At 39.9% G+C, this 20,556-nt stretch overlaps 1 protein-coding gene across 1 annotated transcript; it reads right to left on the bottom strand.

Annotated features, from left to right (window-relative positions):
* Window positions 1-2,438: 2,438 nt before the first annotated feature.
* Window positions 2,439-19,942, bottom strand: TC2N (tandem C2 domains, nuclear). Its single transcript, XM_082485229.1, has 11 exons — window positions 19,663-19,942; window positions 18,752-18,985; window positions 15,364-15,528; window positions 12,235-12,323; window positions 11,534-11,609; window positions 10,409-10,509; window positions 9,425-9,541; window positions 7,930-8,121; window positions 5,878-5,992; window positions 5,203-5,402; window positions 2,439-2,879 (listed from the first exon to the last, which is right to left on the bottom strand). The coding sequence occupies exons 1-11, from the start codon at window positions 19,727-19,729 to the stop codon at window positions 2,769-2,771; spliced, it is 1,467 nt and encodes a 488-aa protein (XP_082341355.1). The 5' UTR covers window positions 19,730-19,942; the 3' UTR covers window positions 2,439-2,768.
* Window positions 19,943-20,556: the final 614 nt, after the last annotated feature.

Here is a 20,556-nt window from a genome sequence, read left to right as displayed (position 1 = left end):
GAGAAACAGGTAGGTGTGGGAAAAGAAGGGAAGGGCAAGGAGGATTGTAAACACATGCAAGTGACTTGCAGCTGAGGTGTTGAAAATCACATATATCATACTAATCACTGCTTAGTCTTCTGTGCTTGACAAGTAGAACATCTGTGTTAGATAACACAGGCCTGTGATAGAGCACCTGATGGAACGTGCCGGAGATTCCTGCCCTGCTGTTGGAGAAGATCAAAGCACAGCGGTAAACTGCGCCTGCTGGGATCCCTGATACACAGGCGAGAACAGCAGGTTCAAAACACTCTCTAGTAAGGACTGAGCTCCGCGGTGCCCGTGTTCCCGCTTGCGTGCCTCTACCCAGCTGCTGCTTAGGAGATCCCCTGCTTGTGAGGTATTGAGATTAAATTTACTCTTTGCATTTCAGCTGTGGTTCTGTGGTGGTTCCTGCGTCCTGCCTGTGTCACCTCACACATTAGGACTTTAACTTCAGTTTGAGATGCTGGTAAACAATGGTATAAACAATTTGGGGGAAAAAAAAGATGGCATATCTTCTGTTCATAACTTTTCCTATGCTAATATTTAATCTGTGTGTTTATAATAAAAAGAAGACTTTACTAGTGAGGCCTTTAAAAGGCCAGGTGTCCTAAAACAGCCCCAAAAGTCCATTTTAGGCAGTATCCACTGAGTTGGCAATCTCTGTGGAACCACTTCCGTGGTAATCGAAGCCTCCAAAACACTGGGATATTCCCTGTCCTGTTTTTCAAACAGAGCAGCATTCTGCATAGGAAACAGTTAGTTTGCACTTTTGTTTACTGCAGTTCAGCCACAATAAATAAAAAGATCCGTGTATTCAAGTAAAGATACTCCATGAATATCAGCTCGGCACAGTTCCTTTTTTTGTTTTACCCAACAGGCCAGGCTCATCCCAAGGGTTGTTAACTGGCTGGAAGTTGACGCTGTCAGTCAAGATCCTCTGGGCCGACTGGGAGCTTTGCAAAGAGCGTTAAGAAAAGCTAAAACCGATGATCTCAGTAACATGTCAAAACTTCTTCAGTTCATTTATAAAAAATGGTCAAAAAGCAGAACATGTAAGAGCTTGGGGAAACCCTTTTGTTTTCCCATTTTCAAAATATTAAACTTCAACAACAAAAATCTGGATGGTTGAAGTTTTAAAAGTTTTAATTATCATAGGATAAAAAAAAAAAAAATCTAAGAGATCCCATTTTTTCTTGACCCTTACTCAAAGTCAAAAAAGTTCAAATAAAATGCTCCAAGCTCTACGCTGAAATACAACGTGCTTTCCTCTTAGTGTTTTCTCAGCTCCCCACTGCTCCTTTGCCTTCCAGCAGCGAGTGCTCTCACTGCCACTCTAGTTCATGTCAGACATTTGAATGGGTTCCAAGTTATAAAAAAAGATACAATTATTCAGTGTCTATACGAACATACGTATTTGTATATTCCAGACAGCAAACAGTAGATGTGTAAGCAGTGGATTTAATAGAATATATATATATTTAAAATCCAGTAGTTGTAGTGCAGAAAAGCCTGTGCTTTTAGATGTATATATTATTGATTACATATATGGCTTTTTCCCACATTAAAAATAACTGTGAATAAACCCTGAAAATATGGGAACTAATAGAAAAAATAATCTTATGATTTTGTAGGAAAAATATAATTTGCAATAAATATATGGTAATTTCTTCTTGCTAGAAACAATTAACAAAAATATACTCCCACACGTAATTTTTCAGCATCCTAGACACGTAACAAATACTTCTGCAGTAGCAGCCTATCTTTTAAACAAAGTCTGAGTCCCTTACTGTGCTACATTTTAATTAATATCAAAAAGCACTTATGTAAGTAAATATTTGCTCACGCCTTCGTACATGTTAGTCTGGCTTTTAGCAATGTAAGCAATTGCTACAACGTTGTTGATTAGATAGGAAGTGGTTTACGTATAAGCATCCTATATAAGAAAGTAATTTATCTAAAAATATTGGCTCTGATCCTAGGCAGGGCTGTTGCCTCTTTGGCATAATAAATGGAATTTATTCCATTGATTCCAAACAGAATTCACCTGAACAGAGCAAGTCTGGAGGACCCCACTTGCAAAGATCACAGTTAGTCAGAGAAACTATTATCTTTCAGTCCCTCTGGTTAGAGAGAAGGATCGGGGAGAACCCAAGCTACAGCTGTGTCAGGGTAGTGAGCAACCCTTCATCAAAGATGGAGATTAGAAAAGCCTTTTGTCTAGTTCCCTTTATGCCTTCTCCTACTGCCATAGCTTTCCCACTTGCTCAGGCACATGTTATTCCGATCAAATGGTGTCAACACGGGCGCCACCCCAGAGGCTCAGATGTACCTGGGATCAAGCCACTGACTGGACTGATTCCCATGGACTTTGGAGTCTGCCAAAGACAAGACTGCAGATGAGGATGACGTCAGTGACTAGTGAAGATGACGCCGATTCAAGCTGCTTTCCAAAATTGGATTTCTGTGCTCTTATGGAGCTTGAAAGGGGCAAAATTATATTTTTCAAGGTGGATTTTTTAAAATCAAATGAGCACTTTCCCCAGGTCCTAAGTCTTCCTCATAATAATATTTAGCCAGTATTTCTCTTGGTGAAACTGAATTTTCCCAGTTACTGTGGAGGTGTGATGCAGCGGAGAACTTCTGAAGAACTTGTGTAGACAATATTTTTCTTTTTATTTATACTATTTTAAGCAGTGTAGGAATATCTTTGTCGAAAAGTCAGTCCTGAGTTTCATCTCCAGGCTTCAGGATGAACCAATGCTGTACCATTTAACAACAACTTTTTCAGGGTTGGCAATAGTATCGTTCCACTGCTCTACTGCTTCACTGTTACTGCTATCAGAACTTATCCAGATCTGCAGTAAGAAACAAAAAGAAAAACGTAACTGAGTTTACCTGATATAACACAGAGACCTGGCCTTTATTAGGTCCAAATAAATACCATGGAAGTGTAGAACGAAATACAACGTGTAGACTGCGACCAAAGCATAACAGCAACAAATACAGTTCTGTTAGGACTAACATATTTTGGCTTTCAGCTGGGAATACGGGGAGTCTGGGTTTAAATTTAGCCTCTAAAATAGTTTAGAGAACTCACTACACACTAATGTTTCTCTACTTAATAAGATGGTTTAAGTCAAGCATTCCTTGCTCCACTCAAATGCACGTGCTGGGGTCAAGGGCTCATCAGGGCCAGTGATGGCTCTATGCATTCAAACTCCAGTTGGCTGCAAGCCGGCTGGCATGCCAAGCTAGCTGTCCAGCCTGTTCACGAGCATTTAAAATTGCATGCTCCAGCAGACAGGGCCAAACCTGCATTCCACAGAAGTTACTAACATGCCCGTACCACACATAGTCATGCAGTAAGAGTCCATTTCTTCTCAGTATTCAATTAATAGATAGTGGCCATTAAATGAAGAAACGAGGTACAAGTAGGAAATTTTCCCCCTGAACATTATCACCAGCTTCCATTGCCAAAAGAATTCTGCTTATGTAAGTAGGTATCATTATTTACAGGACTCTATTTCCTCAAGTCTTCCAAGAATGAGTCTTTTTAAGACTTCTCAGAAACCTTCACCAGGAAATACATTTCGCCTACACCGCTGAGGCATGAGTCCTCAAGAAGTGAGAATAATGTCTTGCAGAATACCACAGACAGCTGATGTTTCATCCACAGAGATTCAATATACATCTTGCTCATGATTAAAGACATGCCTGTAAAAGCAGCCTAATCTAAGTATTGTCTGCTTAGAACAGCATCCAATTAAACATCATTCTCTGAAGAACAAAGTTAATAGATCCAGCTATATTCATTTTTTTCCAGCTACCCAGCCAATTGCTCAAAGTACATTTTTTCCCTGAGCCATATTTTATGTCTTCATGTGTTATGTGGCAATGTCTGCCTGCATGAGCTCAAACAACCTTTTCCAAATAACCTCTGAGGAACAGAAGTACCTCATTTCCTCCCCCTAAAAATAAGATCCATGATTAAATGTAAATCATCGGATTGAGATGACCTCACATATTGCTAAGTGACTGCAAAATCATACCCAGTTATTTTCGCCCCAAGGTAGCACAACTAAAAAGAACATTTTTTTTTCTTCCAAATCCCATTCTACCACCAGGAATCACAGAAAAATGGAACATGTGTGACATGAGGCTCCAGAGAATGGAGGAACTTCACATAACTCTTGCTGGCACATCATTTCTGCAGCACATCAGCATCTCCTATAACTGCACGTCTTCAGCAGGCACAAGAAACATCACCAGAATGGGACAATGCCATTTTCTGTACCTAAAGGTGGCACAGTCCTTCATCTGATGAGGGCCATTACAGCTGGGGTCTCCAAATCAATTGTACATTATTCATTTATGCATATATTAAAATTCTGCTGCTAAATCTAACTGGGTCAGGGAAAGCACAGAGAATTAAGAACAGCGATGACTCACTATACCAAGAACAAAAGGAGAGAAAGAAGGGATGGGATGATGGTAAATTAGGACAACCAGGGGAAGAGGACAGAGAGAATAAAAAGAGACCAGACTACCAAGTTTTGTAGTGGTTAAGTAAATACGATCACACAAATGCTTTCAAAGAGATACTATTGAAGTTCCAGCTGTTACAAAAAGCCAGAGAGAGAGAAGAAAAGAGCACTCAACTAAAAAAATGATTTTGTGTTTGGCCACCTATGTTATCAACTGATCATACATATTTAGAATATTGTGCTGATTTCAGCATTGTTCCACCCAGGAAAGCAGTCTGATGCTGTAGCTGTTGATACTTCCTTTTACAGGCACCTGTTTGTAACCGTAGTGGTATGGTAAGCCAACACCCCCCTTCCTGTACAGCCCCCTGAGTGCTATGTTTGTTTTCTTTAGAAAGCCTAGAGGCAAAGAGGAGATCGTATGCCTGTCTGTAGGAAGGAATCTTTCACATAGCAATACCTCACACAAAAATGACTTAAAGATTTCTTTTTAAAAGAAGAATCAAATGTCAACTCCCATTCTGATGTTAGTGCACGTTTAAAGAGCCCAGTACTATTTTTGCTTGGGTTACATCCAGAAGAATGTATTAGAATTTACTATTTTTCTTATTTAAAGTATTTTAAAACTCATACCAAGAAACCCGTGGAACCGGATTTTAAGTAAAGGATAGTGTGCTAGTTAGCAGAAACCAACCTGCCCTAGGAAGTGTTTTCTTCTCACTGAGCTTCTGCTGTAGAGCTTGATGAGAAAGCCAATTCCTTGTTCCGCTTGGCTAACTGGAAAAATCATCATTTCTCCCCACTTCACTTGGCCATTAGTGGACTTCAGAAGACGAGTCTTCTTCTTATAGATCATCCCTTCTGTACTAAACATTCCAACTTTCACAAAGAAATCTAGCACAAAAGGGAGGGAAAAAGGTATAGCACACAAAGGGTTACTCACAAACACACCCAAAAAGGAACTGACAAGATCCACATGTACGGTTCAAATTGCAACAATTTCCCAAAAGTCTGGCCAAAAGAACTGTACAATAGCTTTCCTGACTAGTCACACAAACACAGTATATTCAATAATATTGAATTGATTAACATAGTATCCAAACAGCAAGTGCAAGCTAATGCTTTTGTATGTCAGGATTAATATTGGGATAAAAATCTTCCAAAATACATAAACACGTAGCTTCAAACCAAACAAAAAGTAATCAAGTAAGACATCTGTGGAAACAAGCCTTGGCAATGGAAATCTACTGCACAATATGTTAGTCTGAGGTTTGTAAGGAATGTTCTGAATTGCCAACCCACTTGAGCAGCAATTTACCTGTTACAAATGCTTTTAGACAGGAGGCATGAGACAGCTGATGTAACTTACTTGAAGACAGCGGCGTAGATGAAACTGGAAGGTTTTGTGCTTCAAGAATCTGTAACTGAATCCTCCTGTTTATTGCTTGAAAACAAGTTCCTACTTGAAGTTCTGCGCGGCACACCTACAAGCAGAAGAATGTTGCCATAACATCTGGATTAAGTTGCTTCTAAACTCAGGAAACACAGGAATTCTGTCATATGTTGGGCTCCCACATTTCTATCTGGGATTTCCTGGACAGAAATATAAGCATGTGTTGTATACACAACCTGCAGATGCACAGCAAGTAAGTGCATCTTGCACTTGTCATAGCTGCAGTACATGTGCTCCGCTGATGGACTGCTTATGTGCAGCGCACATCTGGCCCTCGTGGACTGCAGCCAGAAATACTGGACAAATAAGCGATTCCTTAGTTTTCACCTGGGAAAGATTCCTCAGTGGTAGGAGCAGACACATACAGGAAAAACCAGACAGCAGCTGTAGCTCTACTAAACTTGGGTGTGGGGGTGAGAGACCAGGTATGCTCCACTAAGACAAAAACCTTTGGAGTTCTCCTCTCACACTTTTGAATTTTGATATATGGAGATATAAGCAATGCTTTCCATAGATACAAGGCCCCATCACTTCATGTCATGAATGTTTAGGGTGACTGAATGCTGTGGGGTTTCCTATGTTATGGAAGTACTTGTGTTTTACAGGCCTACACACATACACCCCCCCACACACACTCTGAATGTACTGAGGTCACCAGTCTGAATTTTTATTTTAGAATTTTGCTAGTGGCAAAGTTGTGTTGAGGCATCCTCATTACTCCCCTGTCAGATGCTAATGTACTTTGGACGCTGTAGGAACAGCAGGAGAAAGCCAGTGGAGACCCGACTTTCTTGACAGTCTCCATTCAAAAGGACTCTGCTAGTCCTGGTTCCCTTCAAGTCCTAATGCACGTCAGTGAAGCAGAATGCACCAAGTGAGAGCGCCACAGGTCAGAGAAAGAAGTCAGGCTCGAGTTCCTCAAAGAGATCCAAATTCTCTTCGCAGCTCAGCCACAAAATTTTTATGTAACCCTGAGAGGAAGCCACTTACTCAACCCTGAGCTTTGGCTCTCTATTGGCAAGTAGGGTAGTTTGTTGCTTCACAGGGTAGTGCAGGGAAGAATTCCCGCAGTGTCTGGAGGGCTCTTGGATATAAAGGTGAGGAAAGCCACAGAGAGAGAAACTATGAGATGATTCAGGAATTTACAATGGGATGAAGCAGTTTCTAAAACAGCTTCCTCTTTCACTTAATCTTATTGCTTTTGAAGCAATATGGTTATTCTTGTTAGAACTAATAAATGTCAAGTGTAACATGTTAGAAATCAAGAGTATCACTTATATTACTCAGACACACTTAGATAAAATTTGCCTTTGAATTGCTTATTCAGGTTTAATTTGTTGAAAATATAAATGTCTAGACACAATCTGTAAAAGAAACAAACAAAGTGAGGGTGGGGGGAAAGGAAATCCCACTGTGAAAACCACCTGCTTCTTCTTACACTAACGGAAATGAACTGTCTGAATTATTACTTCACAGCATACAATCTGAACATTAAATATATAGCTATCAGTGCAGTTTCAAGCCACTGAAGATATTAGCATTTTTTTTTTCCGTAACAGAAGCAGATTCCATTTGCTTGGAGCTCTTGCTGTGAGTCCTAAGGATCTTACGATGCTTTTTTGGTCAGAAAAGGCAATTACCCCGTGTTCTTTGCTGAACATTTCCCCAGAATGCCCCTCCCGCAAGCTGCAGGCTGTGGTGTGGAAGAACTTGCTCTAGCTCTTTTCCCAGAAACAGCGGCAGTTTATGACCAGAACAGCTATGTGCAGAGTTCAAAAGTCTGCATTTTTTCCCTCCCATCAAAGTGCCTTTCACCAAGAAAGTGTAAAAAAGAAAAGAAAAAAGAAAAAAAAAAAGAGCAGCCCTGTTTGTTGATAGCATTGAATTAGCACTGAATTATTTTACTTTCATTTCCAGCAACTCTTTCTAGGTGACATAACAACATATTTTTGCAGTATTGGCACTTACAGGTGCTTTGGAAGGAGGAGATATATCCAGCCAATGACTTGACTCCTCCGAGCTGAGCTCCCGCAGTGCCAAGGAGCACTCTCCAATTGTTTTTTTCCTGGGAGTCTGCGTCTGGATTTTAAATACCAATCTGACAGCCTGCAGGCTTTGCAGTTTAATAGCAAATACAAAAGTTTCCATAAATTCAATGTCCTAGAAAGAAAAACAGAGAGGTAACATCACCGCTGTAAGAAAGTCACACCAAGCCTGGAACCTAGAAACCAAGGCTTCCTGGTCCTATAGCCCCCTTAATATTCCTTTACTGCCACTATCAGGAGCTTTGTCCCATGCAACCGATTCTTACTACTTTCTGTAGAGAGGAAGTATGAACTTTGTCTGCTGCCCTCAGTTAGAGGCAGTACACCATCGACCTTCCCTGGGGTATGCCCAGTCTTCCCCCAGTCCCCCACCACTGAGTTGCCAAGGCCAGCAGCTCGTGGTTCAGTCACCTGTGAGTCTATCTGTCCTGCAGACTTGGGAGAAAAAGAGGGCAACAGTCCAATGCAAGAGGGGGCACGGGGAGGAAGTGGAACAAGGCTTTTAGTAGGATTTTGAGAAGTCTGGGGGGGGAAAGAAACCCGAACCTAGGCAGGAGGGGAGGAAGAATGCTAGGCACCAGTATAGGTTAGGGGCGGACCTGCTGGGAAGTAGCTCTGAGGAGAAGGATCTGGGGGTCGTGGTAGACAGTAAATTATCCATGGCCCAGCAGTGTGCCCTTGTTGCCAAAAAGGCCAACGGAATCCTGGGCTGCATAGGGAAGAGTGTGGCCAGTAGGTCGAGGGAGGTCATTCTTCCCCTCTACTCTGCACTGGTGAGGCCACAACTGGAATACTGTGTCCAGTTTTGGGCTCCCCAGTTCAAGAGGGACAGGGAACTGCTGGAGCGAGTCCAGCGAAGGGCAACTAAGACGATTAAAGGCTTGGAGCATCTGCCTTATGAGGAAAGGCTGAGAGCGCTGGGACTCTTTAGCCTGGAGAAGAGAAGGCTGAGGGGAGACCTTATTATGGTGTACAAGTATCTAAAGGGTGGGTTGAAGGAGGATGGAGCCAGGCTCTTTTCAATGGTTCCCAGTAACAGGACGAGGGGCAATGGGCACAAGTTAGAACACAGGAAGTTCCGTTCAAATACACGGAAACACTTCCTTACGGTGAGGGTGACAGAGCACTGGCACAGGCTGCCCAGGGAGGTGGTGGAGTCCCCTTCTCTGGAGATTTTCAAGACCCGCCTGGATGCAGTCCTGAGTAATGTGCTCTGGGCAATCCTGCTTTAGCAGGGGAGTTGGACTAGATGATCTCTAGAGGTCCCTTCCAACTCTGAAAATTCTGTGATTCTGTGAACTACCTCAACAAATACGGCATAGGAGTGGATGTTTGGCCCATTAAAAAAATCCATTTACATTTCATTTTTATTTTGGGGGGGAAATAGATTTGTTGGTGTTTTCCCTGACTCTACTTACACTGCACCCTTCCTTGGCAGAAGATTTGAAATGCACTGGTTTGGGGAGCGTGAGAATTCCCTTGACATGGATACGAGGATTTTCCCCACAGCTAGAAGGCCAGCTCAGGTCTTTGCACTGCAACATTGAAAACACAGTCAGTTTAGACAATATAAGACTCTGGCCTTTAGACAACTTAGAAACAGAGTCTTCTACACTGTTCTAGAATTACACATAATTGCTGTGATATTGAATATAAATCAGAGCCAGTGTAATGATTGTGTCACTTCAGATAATTTAATAATTAATTTTCACAACCAGAGGGTAAAAAGTTATTTGGTAGATTTTAATGATTTCACTATGTAGCAATTTGACAACAGATAAATCATTAAATCCCTTACGTAGTTTTTATCACTTGATGTAGTTATGAGGTTTCTGACTACTCAAAGTTCCATTGCCTAAAAATTATTCACAGTTCCTGGAAGTGTACAAAACAGACAGCATAACAGTATCACATTCGCTAACAAAAAAAGCCACAAGAACCTACATGTCCTCAAAGTGCTATTATGGTTCTGCCCTGAAGGAACTGTCAGATTTAAAGTCAGTGAAATGCTGCCTCCAAAGCTGCTCCAATTTGCTGCCTCCAAATTTTCACAGGAAAATTTCCACAGCAGGACCAGCCTATGACCAGCTCAGCTTTCTTATCTATGCTGAACAGTTCCTCACTCCACAATCAGAACATGTATATAGTAACAGAGTTACATATTACTTTTTACTATTGATTGCAGCAGAACAGAGATTGCAACGGGGGAAAAAAAAAAGGAGAGGATGATACTTTGAATGAAGCCCAGAACTACATTTGACTGAACTTTATGTTAATACTAAGTAGTTTTCTTTTTCTCCAAAAAATATTCCTTAGAGAGCCAAATTTAATGAGAATTAACACTAAGTATAGTAAAATAGCCATTTGAGTAAATAATGATCAAGTTATTCGTATTTGCTTACATGTAAAACTGTGATCCAAATCTGTTCTACAGAAGAAACATAACACAACTTCACATTCAGTCTTCCAAAGTCTCGTTCATCACCTGATAATGTAATAGTATCTATGGAAAAAAGCCAATTAATGTTTTTAGAAGTAATGCAGTAACTTAAAAGTTCATTCCAAGAATAAGGGAACTCATTAGTTGGTGGACTGCCTATCTTTGAAAACTTGTCTCAAAATAAGTTTGAAATATCTTAATGCCTGCATTTTAAGGACAAAATATCCATGAAGTCGTGTAGCCTGACCTTCTGCATAACTGAAAGGCTTCACATTTACCTCAATTACGTCTACTGTACAACTTGTTTTGTACTCGGACAACATATAGAAAGGAAAAAAGCATGTGCCTGAGACACCCAGAACATATTTATAACCTATCACTTTCACTGTTAAGTTTATAAATTGGCCTGCTTTTTATCTTTCTCAGATTTCAGTTCCAGCCTAATAAACATTTTACTATTATGCTCTTCTCCAAGTCAGAAGAGCCATTTAACATCCAGTGTTTGTCTGTCATGACTGAAACATTGCCCCCCAGTCTTCTTTTTGAGGAGACTGGGTAAAATTCTGACTTCCAGCAGGGTGACTTGCGTGGGCACTTGATTCATTTCTGACAGTTTATTTTGCAGCATCTCCACTTCTTCAGCATTCTTTCATAAATAAGGATACTAGATTTGTGCGCAATATTCCTGCCTAATTCTCAGTGTAATACGGGTATTGGATTCCAGGCACTTTCCACAGAAAAATACTGATTCATGAAGGACTACAGCTGTGACCAAGGTGCTGCATTCTATCCTAACAGAACATCTGTAATTTCCTAGTTCACTGGCATAGTAAATCCAGGGATGAATTTTTCAAAAGCATAAGAACTCCTCAAAGGCTCATTTTCTCAATCTCCTGACAACAGGAAAGTCCAAGTTCAAAACCCTTAATTTCAAATTGCAAAGTAAGCTCCAAAAGTGACTTGCTAATCTGATCCATCTCAAAAAAAAAAAAAAAAAGAAAGAAATCATCAACAGTAAAGACAGCTTAATGTCTCAGGTGCAAAGGGAAATTTCATTTCATTACAAGGTAAACAAACAAAACATTACCTAGACTCCTGTTACTGCCTTGTGAGTCCTTCCTGGAAGAGGTACTGCTAGGTACACTGGAAAATGAATCATATCTCTGGGGGAAAAACAAAAGAAGTCACTTTATTCAGAGCAACAGATGCAAAAAGCCAGAGAGATTCTACCATCAGACAAGACATGATGAAAACAAAACAACATCCAATTTCAAATTATTGTCTCATTCCCTACTAATCTCTTGATCCAGAAGCATGGAATTATTACTTTGATGCAAAGAGCTAATACAGGACACGTATGGCCAGTACAGATTTTTTTCCTTGCCGATTTACATAGAAATGAAGTTGCATGTATAAGATGATTTTTTGAAAAAAAAAAAAAAAAAAAAAAAAAAAAAGCAGCGGTTTTTAAATCAATGGAAGCTTCTAGTGTTCCACTTTTCAACTGATGCGAGCAGATGACGAACCACACCCTCTTGATTGTCTTGCCCTGCCTAACAGCCCACTCAGGTTTCTCAACAGCCCTGTTGGGCCACAACAGCAGTAGCCAGAGGAGACATCAGGAAAGAGCCTCTTGAAGTTGGTCAAGACATTGAACTTTTCCCTCTAGTCCTTCCCACACATAGTACAATGCCCTTCGGTGTTTACTTTCAAAACATAATGCAACAGGAACAGATCCACCAAGTAAGCTGAGTTTTCAGTATAACCTAAGTTACAAGGGGAACTCACCTTCATGAATCGAGGTGGGCTTCTGAGATCAAACATTGAACGGCTTATGTCAAGTGATCCAGGCAAAGCACTAGGTCTTAAATCACTAACTAAAAAGACAAAGAGAACAATACAGATCATGTAAGCATCATTGCTAGAAAAAAAAAATTAAGAAGCTTTTTTTAAATTTAAGTAGACCTATGGTAAAATTGAAACCTAGCTAAATAACATCTAAGGAAGGACATTAGCACCTTTCTCCACTTCCCTTCCCCAAAACACACTCCTGAAACAACAAAATGGATAGAACAAGCTGTTAAAATATCTTAATCAATTCCATCTTTGAAAGAGTTCAAACTTACTTGGTCACACTGTTAGCACTGGCAGAATGTAGAGCCTGCCTCAAAGTTATTCCCTCAAGAGAAATGGGTTTTTTTAGTAGATGCTTTAGAAAAACAGAAAAGCCTTGTCTTTAAATCTAGTCAGCCAGAACTTGCCTCCTTTTTCACATTTACATACAAAGATCCCAGTGGCAGAAACATGCTGCCTGCTAACTGTGGACTCGTCTCTCTGGCTTTACTGATCACAATGTCAAAGCGCCATACTCTGCACCCTTACTAGATCTCAGACAAAGCGAGTCTTAACTCTAAGGTGACATGTACTTGTTACAACACAAAAGCAAGATCTTTATTTTATAGAAGGCTAGTTTTCTCAGCAGTTGGAGGTGGTTAAGTAGATCCTATCAGTTTTGTTTTGACCTCAAAGCAATACAGAGCTAAAGCACATTGTCTATGCATATTATGATCATCAGTAGAAAATGAGAGCTGAACTAATGCCACTGTTTCAAGAATCTTTGCTGACTCTGGTAATGTTCAAGAGGTTTTTAAAGCCTCCCAACTTCAAAACTGACCCATACTGAAATGAATGAAAGCAGTATGGTTTAACTTCTACTACTATCTGATGCAACTAATTGGTTTTTGTTGCAATGCTGTTATGGTATTCCAGAAGTCTTCCATGACAATTCACTGATCATAGCTTAATAGAATTACATCACTCGTTACTGAAAATTTATTTCCCTTTTATTGCTATCAAATGAAATAACCAATTATGCTTATTGTAAGATGTGATAATAAAGAATAATTCTTTCTTTTCCCCAGGAAGAAAAAGAGAGCAAGTTTTGACAACCCATGGGAGGGAAAAGAAAGTAACAACATAATTTAGATAAAATTTAATGAAAGTATGTACGTCTGGCATGAGTTCCAAATTCTCTCTTGTGCATGACACAAAAGAGCCAAGTTTTTCACTGTCTGGTGTAGAAATAGCATTATATTATCATACGAGGCCGAGAAACTCTGTTTGATATGATGAAAGCAAATAGGAGAGACCAGTCCATTACTTGATTTGAAACTGATTACGGTTATGGAAATTAATTCTATATTCACTACTCATGATTTTCACAAACTACTGGGAAACATCCACTTGAGCCTACAGGTTACAAATCACCAAAATCCTTTAAAAACAGTATGATCTGCTGTTTCTAATAAAGCCGGTTAAAGTTTTCAAAGAACATGGGCAGAAAAGATGGTGCCTTTTCCAAAAACTTAATTTTTTACTTGAAAAAATGACTATTTTTACACTGAGAAAGCTGTGTGTAAAATATAAAAAAGAAAAAAAAAATTTTAACCATAAACATGTTGTTTACCAATAATAACTAGAATTTTAGAAAAATTTTAAGCAATTTATTTTTCAGTTTGTTTGTTGTTGGGTTGGGTTTTTTTAAATGGAGGGACTTCACATGAAAATTCAAGAATTTCATTTCATACCTTCCAAATAAACATGTTCTGTAGCTCTAAGCCCCCCCACATGAAAAGTATCATAGCACTTGCTGCAATAAAAAAGGCTTAGTTGTGCTTAAATAGTCTATAGATGCACATGGAAAAAAATCATCTAGCTTTTGAAACAGCTGTCAAAAAAACTCTGGAGGAAGAAGGCATTTTAAGTGTGTCTAGAGTAGACTTCTATGACCTTTCTTGTGTTTAAGCTTACTAAGACAAAACTAGTGAAGTGTTTACTTAGCTTGAAGAAAAATGGAAAAAGAGATGATGAACTGAAGGGAAGATCTTCAAGATAGTTTTATAAAACCCATTTGGCTCCCACCACAGGTGCTTACAAAGCCTAGCAAAACCATATGCCTTAAAGGCTGCTAAAATTCTAAGTGTGTTTTGTTCTCTTAAAAAAAATACATGGAGTAGTCTTTTCATGTAGTCTCTATGGTGATTCGGAATTATTTTTAAAACAGGACACAGTCTGAGACATTTCCCCCAGCTGTAAAATAAGCATGCTATACCACTCTAAATAAAACATCTTTAAAAACGCATGCTGTTGCCGGCTTCTGATTCGATAGAGATGTGTCCGTTTCTTTGAGTGTATGAGTTTTCTGAATGCGTTTGCCTTAGCAATCACTTACAGCAAGCAACACTTAGTCATATACTTTACTCTAAACAGCATTCATTATAGGACACATATACCAATGAAGGGCACAGAAGAAAATATTTACGTAGGTAGCCAAACACTTTCTATCTAAACTTTTACTATCTCACAGCCCTTCCCCGTTCTTAAAAACACTTACGCATGAGAAGTGGGGACATTTCTGCACCTTCAAAAGCAAACTACAAAAAAAGCTGGCACATAGCATCACTCCTCTGTTCTTATCATCTGTTCCTGAATGGTTTTTGGTGCTTGTTCCTCTCCCCATAGAGATACTCCTCAGGCATCCCTCCACGCAACAAACTGCCTGACTTCCTTTTTCTGTCTCCCTCGCTCCTGTTAGTGGTAGCTGGAATCTCCAGTACTGCATTCTGGTTTGGATCAGAGGCAGCTACAATAGCTTGCTTTGCCAGTTTGTCTACCTTTGTGGAACACGTGCAAGCCTTGTTAAGCCCCCAAAAGTCAGAAAATAACAGTGCAGCTGCACATCAAGCAGACCTGGCTCCATGGATCAATTCACCAACCAGGAAGTGTCTGTAGCATACACACCAGTTCGGGAACTGCTGTAATCAAACACATCTTCTGTAAAATAACAGCTTTTTTCTCTTACCTAGAAATCTTGGGAAAAGGAGGAAGACAGAAAAGTAAGGGTGCGGTCCTTCTCACCTGATCCATATAATTTCCTATTATCTGATTTTGTTTGGAAGCGCCTAATCAGATCTGGCGAAACTCGATGCTCCAAATAGAATGGGTTGTACACGTCATAGCGGGGCCATTGGTACACGCCGTGCAGTTCTGCTTTCCGGTCACCAAATGAGGCTCTGGCAGATTCTGCAGAGCACAAGTAAACATCAAATACAAGAGTTCCAGACATAACACATGCTGCCTGGCTTCATAAGGCAGGCAGAGTGCCTCCAGGGCAAAGGACAAAATATTTCAACATTATCTGCTTCAGGAAAAGGAAAAAAAAAAAGAAAAAGTAAAGAAAACACACATATACATTATGTCAGATTTCCACATTGTGCTAGCAAACACTGGAAATAAATTGGCCGTACGAAGCTATGCATAACCTGTCTTGGAGTTCCATAATAAGTGCCTAGCTAGTTAAAATACAGAAGGCTCCAAAGACAGACAGCAAGACGAACATTAACAGGAAAAGTAGGGCCATGTGTACAGAAAACCTCTGACTTATTCTGAATGTCCTCCACCCAGGACATTCCCACTCGGCTAAGAGAACCCCAGCTCTTCAGGAGGGTTTTGTTTGAAAAGTAACACGGCTTGTGACTGCAGCCTCCTTGTCATCCAGTTTCCATAGGAAGTCTGTCAGTGCTAAAATCATTGGTCATTTGACTTGAATTGTTGGCTGAAGCACAAGTAGACAGATTTGAGAATGCTTGAATCCCAGCCCTTTACTCAGCCCATTACAGCACAGCTGCCCTATTTTTCTTTCCTTTATTCATAATCATTTCAGAAAAAACATGCACGTCTTGGTCAGCAGAACAGTAAAGAACACGGCTGTATTGCTTCATTTTGTCTGTCTGGAGTGAAAATAAGCCATATGTAACAGTACAGTAGAGAATGGGGATGGGTGATCGGGACTCTGACAAGCTCTGACATTTGCTTACTTCACTTTACCTCCCTGGATGTCAACCTATCTGTTAAAAAAGTTCATTTCCCCATTATAAAGTGCCCTCAATTCTGCAAGTGTGTCATACCAGAAGAGGCAAACTATTATTGCTGTAAAATCCTTTCCTCCAAGTGTTAGTAAAGTAAAAAAGAATAACTAAAACAGAGACATGGAACATGAGAGATGATAAAGCAAGAATTCAAGTAAAATGGGCTTGAGCATGACATAAATTAGGATGAACACTTGAAATGAGGCCGTAAAGAACTGATACACAGCAGATGACGGAAAAGCCAGTGTTCCAGACCAGGAGCGCACTTCTTCCTGCTAGCTTACTTCTGTGAGAGCATGAGACATGCTGCAGTGAGTATTGAAGAGAAAGGCTGCCAGAACTTAATTGCTTTCAGAAGGGATGCCAAGAGCTAACACTGAGCACGTCCTGTTTCACTAAAGGAAAATGGTCAGACATGCACAGAAAATGGAGTGGAACTGAGAGCAGAACTTGGACTTCTACAGATATTTAACAACGGTCTAAGAAGCAAATACTCTAGATGCATTTTTTGAATATGCTGATGCTTTGGCTAATGTGAAGAAGGCATGACAGCACACTTCACTGTATTTAGTAAATCTCCCTAAAAAGTAAACTTTGCATTCTTAAACACAACTTTAATGCGGCTTAAAAAGCTGTACTTTAAAAAAATAAGTATTTATATTTGGAAAGAGAAATGGAAGTTGTCTACTTAACATAAGAGCCACTTTTCAAATATTTGTTCAAGAATTTAAAATATTTGCTCAAGAGAGACAATTATGAAGAGTCAGGTCATCCTGCCAGAAGATCTACCGGCTTTATAGCCTAAAGGCCACTCTGTTCATCAGGTCCTTCAGAAATGCTGATGAAGCAGAACTCCCAATGAAGAGAAGTCACTGGTTTATAAGTCACTGACTGATAAGACTGTGTAGAACCACATGAACAAAGAAAACATTTATCAAAAGGTTGTTAATCACATTTTCCCTCTCTGTGGAGAACATTCATGCCTTGATGGACGTCTGTGTATAGGGTCTTGAGGATGAAGTAGGACAACGCAAGCCAGAGCCTGAACCCAGACCCAGTGAGAAAGGAGATTACCAGGAGCATGTCCTGCATTTCCGTACCTTGTTCAAGTATGGACTTACAAGAACTAGCTACTGAACTAGCAGGGAAGCGGGGAGGCTAAAGGACATCAGGCTCAGAGATGAGGAGGACCTCACATGTTTCATTTCCAACTATTAGGTTGCCTGTCCATGTCTGGTGAGGCAAACATCACAAGTAAAGTCCACTAAAAAGATCAGGCACAGAATGGCAGATCTATACCGAAAAACTCTGCTAGGCTGATTAGCTTGGCTCTAGTGCCAGTGTTACCAGCAGGAGCGGGTGAGGAGGAAGGTTGGTAACAGGCATGCAGGAGGAGAAAAGAAGCAACAGCAAGGACCTGGGGAGCAGAGAGAAGGGTGGGAGTAAAACCACACAAACACAAAAAGGTTAGGTTGTTCTGCATTAGTTATTATGCAACATGTGGTTGACTTTTTTCGGTTATTCAGGTTTCCATCCTCAGAAAAGAAATACAGTCACATGGGACTAAAACCATATTATCAGCTTATCACATCCTTGAGGCAAAGCAACTCTAGAGAAAACAATCATTCAGATATGCACCTGTGCCAGAATCTTCCCTTGCCTAATTCTAGGCATCTGCTGGCAGGACCAAGAGCCTCGTGACAGCATATGCCCTGTAACTCATGTTACTGGGCCAGGCTCCTGTTCTTTAAAAATGCCACTGTGCTTAAATTGCATGTACATCATTTTCGCAGTCTGAGAAGGGGACTAACTGGCAGAGGTTGAAGCACAAGATTGTTGTGAAGCAAAGAAACATACTTTCATGTGCAACCTTATACCACTGAGGCCTGTGACCCCCCGCCTCCCAAAGAGCAGGAAATAGCAGGGGAAAAAAATTCTGCCATGTAGTAGCACATCCTATCTATTGGCAAAATTTGAAAAGGAAGATGTGTTAGTATGTTAAAACATATCAGTACATTAAATGTGAAAGCCAGACCACCCCCCTTTATTTGAGTGATGGGGACACTGGGGATCTGTTAGGTCTTTCCTTGCTTCCAATAAATTCTTTACTAAAGCTCCCGTTTCCTTTAAGTGTCTTCCATTACTTTGAGTATGAGCACTGGTGTGCAATCCTCCCTTTCAGTTTTATTCATGCAACATCACAGAGATTCACAGTGGGATGACATCCTTCCCAAAACTTCTCTGAATGTCCAGAAAGAAAAAGAGACAAGACCAGGCTTCTAGAAAAGTTCTGCAAACATGTTTTCAGTAGGAATACTTGATAACTTTCAAGTAGCAGAAACTAAACAACCATTTCAGCAATGCCATTTATGTTTTACCTTGAATCCCCCCAGCATGTGAGATACTAGGAAGGTTCTTCGGCTGTACATAAGCCAATTTGAATGGAGGGACCACAAATGGTACCTCCTGACCATCCAGGGGCAGTTTAGAAAGCAGATAATCCTCTGAACAGCCAACTTGACGCTTCACTGACACAGAAGACAATGGAGGCTTCTCTACAATAGTTGGCTTGCTTGCAGCTACTGCTTCAGATTCCTGCACCATGGAAACTGCTAAAAATAAAGAGCAAGAAAAACAGACAGTCCATATGTGCATTAAGTTTTGAACAATACTATGAACAGCTCTCTTTCATTTAATAGGATCTGTGCTTGATACATTACTTAACAGCTGCTAGTATTCAGTTTTACCAGCATTCAGGACTAGCACCTGGAAAAGACATTCATCCTCATGACACCTGTACTGATCCAAACTCTTTGTTGCCCAAGCTTCTATATTTAAAGCTACCTTGCTCTTAAGTGATTCTTCACAAGAGGTACACTTGTATCATAGAATATGAGTTCTTCAAACTAAGACACCAAAGAAAATCCTAACAGCAAATCCACAGGGAGTTCTTTTTTTTTTTTTTTTAAAAAAAGAAGGTGTTGACTCTTAGAGTTTAAAAGAGACAAGACCTTTACACAACCTTGAGTAAAAAAGTTGGCTTTTTTGGACAGCATTCCAGGCTCCAAGGAGCAGACTTCAGACAAGTGTTGTTTTTCAGTTCCAATTCCAATTCATAACACTACCAAGCATGTGTTCAATCTCCAAGTGGAGGTATGGAAGGAATTTTGGATGTTGTAAAAGAATTCAAGTTTATCAGGGGTGACACAGTCATTTTATTAATAGGAAATATCATTAATGAAGCCAGAACAGCAAAACTCTTAGTCAATGTCATTGTGTCAGAACTCACGATCATTTTTTTCTTTTTCCACGCAGAAACACCATTTACAGCAGTTTTTTATACATTCTGTTGCCATTGTTTTCAGTGCTGCAATTTAGAGGACACCACAATCAAAGATCCAGTGTAGCTATCAAATCTGAAAAACACAATAAAATAAACTATATTAGATGGGAATTATTGCAATCAAAATGCAATATTATCAGTTATTTAATACATGATTGCTCACTGGACACAGTCCCAGGGTCAATGAGAAAGTTACTTCCATCATAAAAGGATGAGAGCCATCAGATTTCTCTCCCTGACACAAATTATTTTTTACATAAAAGCACAGGAAAAGAGAAAATCATTTTAATGTACAGCATCCAAGTACTTTCAGTGACCCACAGAGACAGGTCCCTGTCTTTCAGGAACACTAAAATTCTCCTCATATTTGTGTGTGCCACTGGGCTTTGGAGTTTACTCAGCTTTATAGCTGTTTTGATGTGGTCTTGTCAAGTCATTTGCAAAATGTTTTTTATTCTGTTTCCCTTGTTCATGTTTCTCCTATCCTTTTTCACTCGTGTACTATTTTCACATACATCCCGTGTTTACATCTTTCACTCAACATACTCCATACTCTGCATTTGAAAACACTCTTTATGAATGATGCCAAAATTGCCTTCTTTGAGGAACTACTGCTTGCTCGTAATTGTATACACATGAAACTGAAGACCTGTTTTATTATATAATTGTCTGCTATGCATACAGAAATAGAGCACGCTGACTTCCAGCAAAATAAGAGGCATGTAATCTACTAAAGAATGAGAACAAGTCTATAACAGCTGGTTAACATTAGAAGAACTTTATGACAATACTAACTGGCCTCATTTAAATGTCTTTATTCATATCCTTATGTTCTCTTTT

This window comes from Vanellus vanellus, assembly GCF_965231255.1.
Source record: "Vanellus vanellus genome assembly, chromosome: 6".
In the NCBI taxonomy this organism is placed as follows: Eukaryota; Metazoa; Chordata; class Aves; order Charadriiformes; family Charadriidae; genus Vanellus; species Vanellus vanellus.
The sequence above is the reverse complement of the archived record's forward strand: the minus strand, read 5'-3'. Positions and strand labels throughout refer to the sequence as shown.

What these genes read in the sequence shown, in the direction of transcription:
- TC2N (XM_082485229.1), bottom strand. Translation starts at nt 19,729, where the DNA reads ATGGCAACAGAATGTATAAAAAACTGCTGTAAATGGTGTTTCTGCGTG. An exon ending in TTTGGATCACAGTTTTACAT is followed by an intron (nt 9,542 to 10,408) that starts GTAAGCAAATAC and finishes TCAATGTTGCAG; the next exon opens with TGCAAAGACCTGAGCTGGCC. An exon ending in CTCCTCCTTCCAAAGCACCT is followed by an intron (nt 5,993 to 7,929) that starts GTAAGTGCCAAT and finishes TTCTGCTTGTAG; the next exon opens with GTGTGCCGCGCAGAACTTCA.